The sequence below is a fragment of the Megalops cyprinoides genome, chromosome 20 (genome assembly GCF_013368585.1).
Source record: "Megalops cyprinoides isolate fMegCyp1 chromosome 20, fMegCyp1.pri, whole genome shotgun sequence".
Lineage (NCBI taxonomy): Eukaryota > Metazoa > Chordata > Actinopteri > Elopiformes > Megalopidae > Megalops > Megalops cyprinoides.
The window spans coordinates 2,808,650-2,821,113 of record NC_050602.1 but is presented as its reverse complement, the minus strand read 5'-3'; the positions used below and the strand labels follow the sequence as shown (position 1 = coordinate 2,821,113).

The following is a 12,464-nucleotide window of genomic DNA, read 5'->3' as shown; positions in this document are numbered from 1 at the left end:
ATACCAGCAATACATACAGTACTGATGAATCCCCAGGACAAAACCCCACCATTTTGTTTATCCACTGTGCAGAGATCTCTGTAAAACTACATCTTGTCAAAGACATGATCTGCATGGAATTACATTGACGAAATAGAAATTATTAAATATTTTTACATATTCAATTTCCATTGATATATTTAAAGTATAGGCTATTACTTGTGGTTCAGGGTCTATATTCTGACATGTTTCATTTCCATTAGGATAAAGACCACTTCTTATCTGCTGTAGCAGATTCACTTGTTGGTGGATACTTTTAACCTTGAAGCAAATCAGCTCTCCAAAATCCCTTGAATACATTTTCATTATAATTAGGATCAAAATGTCCATGAGGCAGGTGTGTCACCTTAGAAATTAATGCAAAACAATGATACTCCATGGATGAAATCATACAACTTTTCTGTGTGCGCGTGTGTGTGTGCGTGCGTGTGTGTGTGTGTGTGTGTGTGTGTGTGTGTATGTGTAAGCACATTGCTATGGAGCACAAAGCCTGGCCTCTCCCATTCTCTGAGCATGGGATTGGAATTCTTACAGTATGTTACAGAACAGGCCTATTTCTAACAAAGCCTTAGAAAAACCCAGAGCACCGTGGCTGCCAGCTATTGGAGTGTAAAAAAAGTAGCAGTTTCTCCTAGCGAGCTCCGGGGCTGACACGCTGACATTGCGAGAGAGCAGACGAGAGCAGATCAGCGGCTTTTTCCATGGCACTCACCCAGGTTGAAGAGCACCAGGAACTTCAGGCACACAAATTCCCTCTGGTCAAACTGCAGGGAGCGCAGCTTTCCCACCAAGTCCTGGGCGTGGCCCAGCAGGCTGCTGAGGGTGGCCCCAGCCTGGGAGGCGATTACAGAATAATCCACCTGAACATGGAGATGGGGGTGGGGGGGGGGGGGGGGGTAACGACCATCAGCCACAGGTAACAGATCTCACACCCACATACAGCTTAAATACATTTCTCAGGGCTCCACATCAAAGCCCGACGTGCTCACCTCCCCAAAGAGCCTAACTCTAGCCTTGAGGAAACTCACTGTTGCAAGAGCCTGACAATGATAATTAATAACGGTACTTTACATAACATTACCATGTCGTTTACATACCTGTCACCATAAAATGCGCTTGCAGAATGAGTTTTGGTTTAGTTGATGTGTTGGTGGTGATGACCTGGTGGCAAATTTATGCCATATATTTATTTCTATCACTATAGCTCATATTAAAATGCCTTGTGCATCTTCTGTATCTTTAGTAGGAAGTGTCTGACTCTAAGTGTGGTCTACATGCTGTAAGATTTATGCCCATGGCGCACCAGAGAACTGAGCCCTGGTGCCCCCAGATGAGCTAACAAACAGACAGAACCCCACCGCTGCATAAAACGAGTGAGGAAAAAATAGCCTCATGATAGTATCTTTTTCTCTTTCTGAGTCTTTTGACTGTGAATGGCAAATGCATTCTCCGCTAACTCCCCGCGCCCCCCCCCCCCTCCAACATGTTCTGGCGTCTCCTCCTGGACCTCTCCTACACAGAATGTACCGTGCATCTCGGCCCTGTTCAGCAGCAGGGGTGAGGGGGGAAGCACCAGCAGCAGCATGAAAATACAGATCAAATAAATGAGGCTGCACACCCCCCACTCCTTTCCATTACACCTGGGCAGCAGAGAGGGCCCCAAGATGGGGGGGGGGGGTGAGAGGGGAAGTCCCTTCCAACCCACTTCCAATGCCAGAACTCATAAAACCCCCTGGAGCCCCCCAGCCTCCCTGCCCCCCCACACTGCTCTTTCAGGTGCTTACTTTACCTACAGTAATGGCGGGTCTGTCCAGAGGCCAGACCTGAGCTGCCACTCAGAGCAGATGGGCTGTATTAATTTTTTATATTTATTGACAATTCATTACCATAATTGACTGCACGAGGGTTCCTGGAGGAAGGCGAGGAGCAGCACTCCTCAGCACAAGAAAAAGATTCCCCCGAGCAATATTTGCAATTAAAACAAGGCAACTGGAATTTATTTATGTGTAAATATGACGGCCGCAGTTTTTTCTGGTTTGCTTTGTTTTGCCAGAGCAGAATTCCAGATGTAAATTCTTTCTCCTTTTTCCATTCCTGCCCTTTCTCTTCCCTTATAGTGTGAGTGCAAAAATAATACTGTGAATGAGTCTCTGACAAGCAGAACCCCTCCCACCCTCAACATGGTAATCAGTTTACATATAATCAACTGTTTGTGGAATAACTGTTTACGAAATAATGTCCTATGAAACCTCATAATTTTTGCAGGCAATGGAAAAGCCTATTTTCCCAACTGCAGGTCCAGAAACATGGCAATGACAAAATTTCCAGATGTGTCCTGCATGTTCATTTTCCATTATACCATATATCACATCTCCCTCTCTGCTTCTTGCATCTTTTGATGCGGAGTTGAATATCAAAACTTTATCCATTTGTCAGATGATTTCAAGATCTGATGTTAAATTAGCAATGAATCTACCTGTTTTAAAAGGCACCTAGTTAGGGCTAAAAATTACTGTGGTGTACCTGACCTTTAGAAATGTATAATATGTAACTGATAAGACTGTGACATTAATTTCATGATTTTGGAGCAAAGCTGTAAGTATTTCAAAATGAGCTTCACAGAGGCTGTTCAGGTGAACAAACAAAATACACAGCAACACCATGGTGCTTAGAATGGTCATTCAGGAATGACTAATGTACCAACCAAACCTGTGCTACTGCGTATTATCAGGTTAGGTTTCCCACCTTTATAACATATGAACTAGGGCCATATTAAAGTGTACAAGAGAGCACAATGGCTTGTGTAGTACCTTGAGGGTTACAAGAACAGGGATTTTCAGAGAAGAGAGAGTTAGCTTTCAGTCTGATTGGTTGTTCTCTGTGAACGTACAACTGCTGGTCAAAAGGCACAAAGTTGATACAGTTCCTGTTAATTGAGGTAATGGTGCACATGTGCATGGATGTTTCCATGATAGGGTGCAGCTTGTAGAATACTGTGGCATTTTTGTTTGGTTCTCTGCTCTGATAAGTACATGTACCAAAAAGAACTGTTTGTGTCTTTTCTCTGCAACTATCTGTGTTCCCTGAATATTTTGCTGTTGATACACACTACCCCACACATTTTACAAAATTTTACATAAAACTAAAATGATGAAATGTCTATGATTTTAAAGAGCCAAAAACAGTTTCAACTCTGTCTGTTCTCAAGCAAGTAAGCATTAAAAAGTAATACTGGACAGTATAAACCTTATCAGTTCAGTTGTTAGAAAAGGTCCTTATATTATGCAATGTTAGGATGTGTGGTTCCACAGTCTGAGGGCAACAGTGTGGTGTGGTCGCAGTCATGTGACTCACTTGTTGACCAGTAACGAGGAGAATGGAGCCTTCCTTCCCATGTACCACTTGTCGAAAAATGTGGTCAAGGATTAAGAGTTCGCTCCAGCAGTTCTGAAGCAGCTTCATTTGGTCATCAACCTGCCATGAAAAAAGAAAAAGAATTGTATTATCAAATGGGACCACATGTCCACATTTCTGTGTGGCCAAGAACTTTTTTCATTAATCTGATCAAAAGGTATTCTTGAATGTGTATGCAGATCCAGATGGAGCTTTTCTGACATAATCTGATTATTTGCTGCTTTCAAACTTTGATTATTTAGTGTTATTTAGGTGAGCATGACCTTACGAACCTGCATTGCCTACAACAAACAAATTTGATTTCTTTTCTGATTTTATTGTACAGACCAGAGAGGCAAGTCCTAATTTAGGCTGTGTGATTGTAGGTCAAACTTTATTTTATGGACCTATTTGTACTATAATAAGTGCAAAAGAGCTGTTACATATGTCCTCATGACAATTAGGCATGAGTCATTTTAATGTAGTTTGCGAATTTTAGTGTGAATTTTTTTTTTTTATACGTCATCACTTTTAAAAGTCATTCTCATACTGCATGTTCAGATTTGATGTTATTTATTTTATGTCATGTTCTAGTGCAAATGTCCAGCACTGACACAAGTGGTATTACAACAACCAATGTGGAAAGCGTATTAAGTAACTTCTTGCTAACCATCTGTTTATTAACCCTTTCAAAAATGACCAACACTTTAATTACCAAGTCATAACATATCTATTCAGCCCTAAAATTAAGCATTACCCAAATTTATTTTATAACTTGACTGATTGATCAAAAGATTGTTTCAATAAATTATTGGTGACTGACCACTGTGCAGATTGTTCAGTATCAAGATAGATTCAGACAGGTTGAATGAAGCATTCATACCTTCCCACTGAGGTAACGCTTAGTTTCACTGTTATCTAACCTATAGAACAGAGTTATGTTTATCCTACAGTGTTGGAGCTGGCCACCAGCTACACAAACACAACAAGGTTTCGACCTCAGCAAGCCGGGGGTGGGAGAGTTCCCATGCAAGAGCGACGTACGTCCAGCCATGGTGGGAATTCTCTGAGTATCTCTTTGTGCCTACTGGTGTTACAAATGTAGCTGTCTGCCACGTGACAATACGCCATGCTATCGTTCATTATCAATAATGATTAAGTTCTGAGTTATCTGTAAACTCCTGCTCCACTGTCAGGAAAAAAGCAGGTGGGAAGGCAGGCAGTTGGATTCAAACAGCAGGGCCATTGTCACTGCTGTTACATTTCTCATACCTTGCAGTGTTAATGATTACACACTGTAGCTAGTGTGAACACGAGAGTGCACCAAGGAAATGAACAGAACGAAACAAAGAACAAGGAAGAACAAGGGATTTGACCACTGTTTCATCCACAAACAACATTCCATCAATCTTTTTATCTCATCTGTAGAAATGTACGGACGTCAGCTCACTCAAAAAAGGGGCTCTTGTGTTCAAAACCAAACTCATGTTTCACTGGAAAAAACGTAAGCTCAGCTTTAGTCCAGTTCCATTTTGTTTTGCCTTCAACCAAAGTTGACAAATGACTGCTATGCAGAAGAATTGAATCCAGGCTTTAAATGACCTTGGAATCCAGGCTTTAAATTGGGGCTGGAATTTAACCTAATCACTAATCATTTGCCATCACTGATTATAAAGTTGGAAGGGTAGGGGTTTTTTTAACTTCAGAGTACAGGTTTTATCTGTATATTGTAATTAACAATTGAGTTAAGATCAGAATCAAATAAACATCAAGAGTCAAAGAAAAAGAGGTTGACAAGTTCAATGAGATAAAGACAACTTGAGATGTTGTTATAGCACTGGTGACTGACAAGGGCAAAAAGCCAACATGAGTTTTGCGAGGTCAGAAGGCTGCATCATGGTGCAAAGTTTGAAAATATAATAAATGTATCAGGAAGACACCCAAAACGACTACATATTACAATCAAACAGACAAAACAGTCAACACTGTAAATTTCAAATTGTTATGTGAGGCCTAATAAGAAATAAAATTACTTTGTCAACATACACTATATGGACAGAATTATTCGGACGCCTGACCATTACATTGTAATGACATTGTATTCAAATACATATACTTTAATATGGAGTTAGTCCCCCTTTTGCAGCTATAACAGCTTCCACTCTTCTTGGAAGGCTTTTGGAGTGTGTCTGTGGGAATGTGTGCCCATTCATTCTGTAGAGCATTTATGAGGTCAGGCACTGATGTTGGACGAGAAGGCCTGGCTTGCAATCTCCGTTCCACTTCATCCCAAAGGTGCTCGATGGGGTTGAGGTCAGGGCTCTGTGCAGACCAGTCAAGTTCTTCCACACCGAACTCATCAAACCATGTCTTTATAGTCCTTGCTTTGTGGACTGTGGCACAGTCATGTTAGAATAGAAAAGGGCCTTCCCCAAACTGTTGCCACAAAGTTGGAAGCATAGCATTGTCCAAAATGTCTTGGTATGCTGAAGCATTAAGATTGCCCTTCACTGGAGATAAAACACTGAATGAATTCCTGAATGACCACACCTGAAAAACAGGTGTGGCCAAATACTTTTGTCCATATAGTGTATGTCCTTGTTGCAGTAATTATTTTGACTGAGAAGACTCTTAGGGTGTACTCACACTAGGCGATCCGTACCATGCCCGAGCATGTTTGACCATCAAAAGACCAGTTCGTTTTGACTAGTGTGGTCACTCTGTACTGTGCCCGCTTGAAGAGGTGAGCTCGGGCACGGTTCAGTTGGCCTCGAGCATGGAACTCTAACATGACGTCAATGATGCAACTGTCCCATTTAACAAATATATTCGTTATAGCAACAGTTAGCTGGATATCTGTTATTTACACGCCCAGTCATAATAAATCCTTTAAACCATCATTTGATTAGCTAGCTGACGTCCTTAAACATAACAAGCTACCTCCAAAATGATCTTTGATTGGTTAGTTCCGTAGATATATACCTAAAAATAACTCCCCGCATTAGCTTGATTACTAGCAAGCGAAATAAAACTAACCATACTTTACGTGGCGATGTAAGCATTGCTGTTGTCAGGGGCTTAGTCAGAGTATCACAAAGGAAGCAGCCAACCTGTTTAAGCAGCTAGTCTTCAACAATCGTTCAGATAGGTAGCCTGTTAGCTAACTAGCTATGTTTGTCAAATCTATCGCTAGATAGCTAACGTTAGCTCCCCAGCCGGTTAGCATCGATTATGCAACGCAGCGATTTTCAGTTAATCGTGCTGCACGTATAAGAAGATTTTTATGGAGGTAACTGATGTTGAGGGAGGAATCTGGAGCGTTACTCGCCAACTACAATTCACATTCATCAATAAGGTGAGAACCAGACCTGTTATTAACCCAAATATTCTCGAATGAATTGAAAAGTGTACTATCCAAGTAATAATAGAAGATGTGTGTTGTAATGACGACAACAGCGCACACACAAGTAGTAGCCCTAACTGGTTAACATTAGCTAACATTATTGTGATTATGCTACTGTAATCTGACACAAATCTAACATAATGACTGAAACATCAGCTGCCTCTGTAAAATTCCTCTTATACGTGCAGCACAATTAACTGAAAATCACTGCATAATCAATAAATCTATAAGGTACGTGACAGGGCCCTGTGTCACTGCGCTCAAAACGACTCCAAATAAGCCACAAGTAAGTACAATCATGAACTCCATTGTGCTGTGCGAAAGCGCTTCACAATGTCAACAAAAAGACGCATCGTGATGACGTAAGCAGTCTCAGGCCCGGAACGTTAAGTGCAATGTGAGTGCAGGCCAGCGGGGATTGAGGAGGGGGAACAATCATGCTCGGTCACGGTATAAGGCAACCGGGCCTAGTGTGAGTACGCCCTTACATGCAGTTTTACCTTAGTTTGGGCAAGATATCCTGGATTATTTGGTCTGACCAGTAAGGGAAGCTATGACTGATCTGCATTTATCTGCTGTCTGTAAGAAATCAAACAATAGCTGAGATGAAAGACCTTTTTCCAATGTAAAATTTATCAAGTGAGTGAGGACAAGGACTCTGGAGACTGCATCTCCCTCTCTGGCATGGCTTCTGCAACATGGAGGGCAAGGGGTCGTCTTTGAGCGTTTGAGAGATGCCTGTCAATCACGTCACAGACACCTGGACCAACATGTGATTAAAGTTCATAGCCAACCAGCAGTTCCAATTAAGTAATTGTAAATAATTAAGTAACCAGAAACACATGTACCTCCAGTGGGAACCACCGACGGCATTGTAATGGTAACTGCAATGTTGATAAAAAGATTTTCCGGCACTAAAACACAGCACTGCTAAGGAGGAGGCAATTTCACACGTGGGGCCTGACACATAAAAAAATGTCCTGCTGCAGGTTATAAATTGTATTTAAAAGATAAAAAGGCATACTTAAAGCTTACACAAAGTATATTTTTAAAGCCTTATTGGGTTCCATAAGTAAGCCCCTGCACTTTTTCCTCCACATCTCCACCACCATGGAGTTATCTCCATCGGGGTATATCACACATTTGCTGCACTCACATTTGAGTTAAATATTTACAAAACACTCATCATCTGAGGCTGTTACAACAATATTGTAATTATTTTGACATAAATCTCACCCCAGTGTTCATCCTGAGACAGACAAAATACATCACAAGTTTACAAACAATGCACCACTGTGATTCATGCCAAAGTGGGCGGGTGTTGAAACAATGACGAAAAAAAACATAATGAATTATATAAGGATAAGTCAGGATGAGCTGTATTGTGTGACACTAAACCATGATGGGGGTGTGTGATGATAGGGTGGACTGATATGGCCCCAAGGTTCCTGTCAAGTCTGAAATGAGACAATGAAAATGGTAAGTCCTGCCCAGGTCAGGTGCTGACATCCTAGGACAAAGATGGGACATAGACATAGATAGTAACTGGCCATTTCCCAGTTACAGCAAGAGTGAGAAGATCCTGAATTTCCAGCATAACACTGCTGCTACCTCAACTGTGTTTGTGTAACAATTGCAAGCTGTAATCAGGTCATTCCTGCTGGAACTGCCAGCTCTTCAACAGCCTTACTACACAGTAACATGTTTTAGCTATGCTGCTGCTGGAAGTTAATATACATATCCTATAACTATTTCTTCAAGCTGTGGTATAATCATAACATTTGTACTATTACATTGTAAATACTATCTATTCATCAGCTGTTCAAAAAGTTTATCAATTGTTCAAGAAGTATGAGGAAAAGCTGTGTCTTCAAGAAATATCTTAAATCACAGCTCTTCCGTTCTCACCAGAGCACCTGAAACACTTCCCCCCTAAAGGACTTCTCATGTCTAAAACTGTCTCCTAATAAACTATAAAATAAAATAAAAAAGTACTCTAATGGTTAGCTTTACCTGCTAGTTTGTGCCTTGCCTGGCCAACCTTTGAAACTTGGTCATGCAGTGCTTCTAATACTGTTGACTCCATATGGTTTTTCGCTTGTGTTGTATTGTACCTCACTTCTAAGTCATTTTGGATAAAAGCGTCTGCCAAATGAATAAATGTAAATGTAATGTCACACTTAATTATCAGGTGGTACAACTACAAGTACAAATGTCCTAAAATAAATTGAGTGAGTATACAGTTGATCTCTTGCATGAAGACCTGCTCACTGGATAGATAAATATTCATTTGATGACTGGTGGATTCAGTAATTGAACTATTGGCTGTTTATGACTGTTTGAGTCCTTCAAGGTCAGGTATTAGTATTACAAAATTGCAAGTAGATTATCTTTCAGTTACTTTGTGGTTCTGTATGTGACATAGCTTGGCACTATTGCTCAGGAGCTGTGGAGTTGATGGAACTATACTGCAGAATGCAATAAAATGCTGAAGTAACACAGGGAAGGTCAGACTACTGCTGAAAATAGGAAATTATGTGCAAACAGAATGCAGTGGAAGGTGCTATACTTCTGTGCGTGTATCTATGTGTACACCTATCTAGAACACATCTACGATTGGATACATACACTGCGCTATACTACATACATATGTATTTATTGTATTTATCAATAATACTGTATTCATCTATTCATTCATGTCAATTTATCTTCCCATCCATGTACGTACATACATAAATATACCCTGTGTATGTACATACATAAATGTAAAACTTTTTCTTAATCCTTTTTCAGAATCTTTTTCACCTCACTTTGGAATCACACTAGGCTTCTCTTCTCCCATGCCCTCCATGGTGCAATCCTACCATTTTTCACACTGCCACCACCATGGAGGACCACAGTCGGGCAGGCACTGACTGGAGGATGGGCACATCCCCACCCTTACCCACAATGGAACAATGCTGCTATAGTTTTCCAGTCCATCAGGTTTGCCTGATGACACTGCTAGGCCCAAACCTGGGCTATGGGGCTCAGCACACGCCTGGAACAAGCACTTTAGTTGACTGAACTTCTCGGGAGACCCTCCATTTACCCTTTATTGACTATTTCCCTGAGGCATTTTACACTGCACTTCAGCGTGACTGATGATATAACGTTACAACGTGGGGCTCAAAACACACTGAGTCAACACTTCAGAGGCAGTGATCTCTGCCTCAGAGATCCTGACGTCTCAGTGGTTTGGGGAGAGCTCGGCTAATCTTGCTGCAATCCAGGCCTCTCCATTCTGGCAATCGAAGCTGTCGTTCTGAGCACAAGTGACAAAACCCGCAGTCAAACAGCCAGTTCTGCACTCAGTTTTCCACACATACACACTGTCCCTCGACAGTCTTTACCATTCGTATGGCATGTATCCAGTCATTTTTGGGCATTCAGTGCTAGCTCTGACAGAGGAATAATGAAATCAAAGAATGCTTTTAGAACTGTAATTTTAACAATTTTCATTGGGAGACATGCCTCAGGCATAACTCAGCTATTACGAAACCCGCATTCAGTGTAAAGTCTGCCCTTGCCAAAGCCATGCTTTAAGCTTAAATGGACGCCTAGTCAAATAAGTTATAAGTAAATGCAGAAGAAAGACCCTGTAGAGCTTATTGCAAAGAGGTTATTCCCCATGTCCTGGCAAAATTCCCGCCTGGCTCCTCCAGTCTGGCCATCTAATCATCCTTCAGTCTGATTGGCTAAAATAAAGCCCTCCCTCTCCACTGCAGCTGACATACTGTATGGAGGCTGTTCAAGCAGCTGTGCAGCACCCAGGTGGGGGGTACACCTCAGTGATGTGCTGTACCCCCTTTAATGGACAATACTTTGAAATCTACAACGTAAATCCAATCCATATCAACTGTACATTATTGATTATTAATTATTACAAGAGCATCTGACTTTCTGTGAATTTATTTTTTGTTTTTCTAGCCTGCAGCTTACTTGTACATGACCCATAACCCTGCTGACAAACAGATAAATAGTTTGACTCTTCTGTTTAAAGCTAATGTGGATCTGGACAGCATTTGCAGAAATAACTGTGAAAAGAATAAACCACTGACATATGTGCATTGCGTAGATAGAAGCATAGATGGTTTATTATCAGCATCCTTCAGTAAATGACAATGATAATGCTCTGGAGTCAAAATGCCAAGCACCACAGATATAGTGCAACAGTTGTTTTGATAGTGCCATAAACCTTGTTAAGTAATCTCTGTAACTGCATGATGAGGAAAAGAGGTGGATCTGCTTTTTAAGATGTAGCTTCTGTTTCTTTATGAACAGATCAACAGATCACCTTCAACCGAATGAAATTAAAATGTGCAATCACCCCCCATTCAACACTGGATGGCATTTTCTTCAAAATGTACATTATATATTTTCTCAAGCCACGAACAAAAGGCAACATTTTGTGTCAGAAAAGAGCATTAAGATTTACCCTCAGGGTCCATTGACTTGTGAACGTGCGCTTGGTGCATGCAGAAAAACACTCCTTGGGCAGTTTATCCTCAGATATTTCTAGACTTTTTTGCCCTGTAATTCTTGAAATTAAGGTCCAATTATATATAAAGGTTATTTGAACTGCTGATGACTTTCCAAACAACAGCCACAGGTAGGCATTAAACTGACATCTGAGTTGAGCTCAACTGCCAACCTGTCATCAGGTACAACACTGGAATTTAGCACATGGTGAAACTAGGTCAGGTGGCACCTTTTGCTGCTCCTTTTGCCATGGAATACCACGGGCCTTGGCCTCCATAGTCTAAACACCCGCCCTCTCTACAAATTTAAGCTGGCACTCAAATCTGGAACCATTCAAAAGCACATGAGCAAGGCAAAAGAAATGCAGGAAATTGTACTCTGGAAGAGATGCTGTGAATTTCTGTAATTACGGAAACACACACACATTTTCAAATTCTGGGTTTTTGAATGGGGCGTTGAGTGTGTCCCTATCTGGTTTCCATTACTGGGGTACTGGTGTCCTGATGAAAAAGTAGTACACTGTACTTAGACATATTGAAAAATATAAGAAAAAAACAACAAATACATATTGCATACATGCTCTTCATAGATGTGGTACAAATGAATCCCCTGGTCAACATGACCTCCCACCACAAGCTTTAGTGTGCTCATGGAGTACATGGAGTTATAATTAAGTTCTTCTTAATCCTTTCAGAATAAAATGCTGCTAATTATAATATTCATTTAAGGATGTAAGGATTATGAGATGAAGTATTTGGTTTAACAGATGCTTCTCCTGTTCTGCACACAGGGCCGGCCCATGGCATAGGCGGTATGGGCGAATGCTAGGGGCGCTGTCCATCCATAGGGGCGCCCCAAATGAGGGAAGAAAAAAAAATCAAAATTTTGAACTTTTTCTTTTTTTTACTAATACCATTTTAATACTATTATTTTGAAATATGTTGTTGTGGGCAACAAACAGAGTGACTACCCAGCAGCAAACGATCGTATCAGCATTTTCCAGCACCGTGCCTTACAACAACAAAAAACGAAAAGACGCAAAGACATCACAAATGCAATTGCATATTGCATTGCAAAAGACATGCTTCCCATTAGCACTGTCGAAAAT

The 12,464-nt window shown here is 41.0% G+C and overlaps 1 protein-coding gene across 3 annotated transcripts in view; it reads right to left on the bottom strand.

Annotated features, from left to right (window-relative positions):
- The window catches only part of LOC118795655 (nuclear receptor subfamily 5 group A member 2-like), a 58,431-nt gene that overhangs the window by 15,771 nt on the left and 30,196 nt on the right, over positions 1-12,464 (bottom strand). For all 3 annotated transcript variants that reach the window (XM_036554294.1, XM_036554295.1, XM_036554296.1), the window contains exons 6-7: positions 3,394-3,513; positions 752-899 (exon numbers count right to left, since the gene is read on the bottom strand). In XM_036554294.1, the coding sequence (XP_036410187.1) occupies positions 752-899; positions 3,394-3,513 (268 nt within the window). The remainder of the gene's footprint in view (positions 1-751; positions 900-3,393; positions 3,514-12,464) is intronic.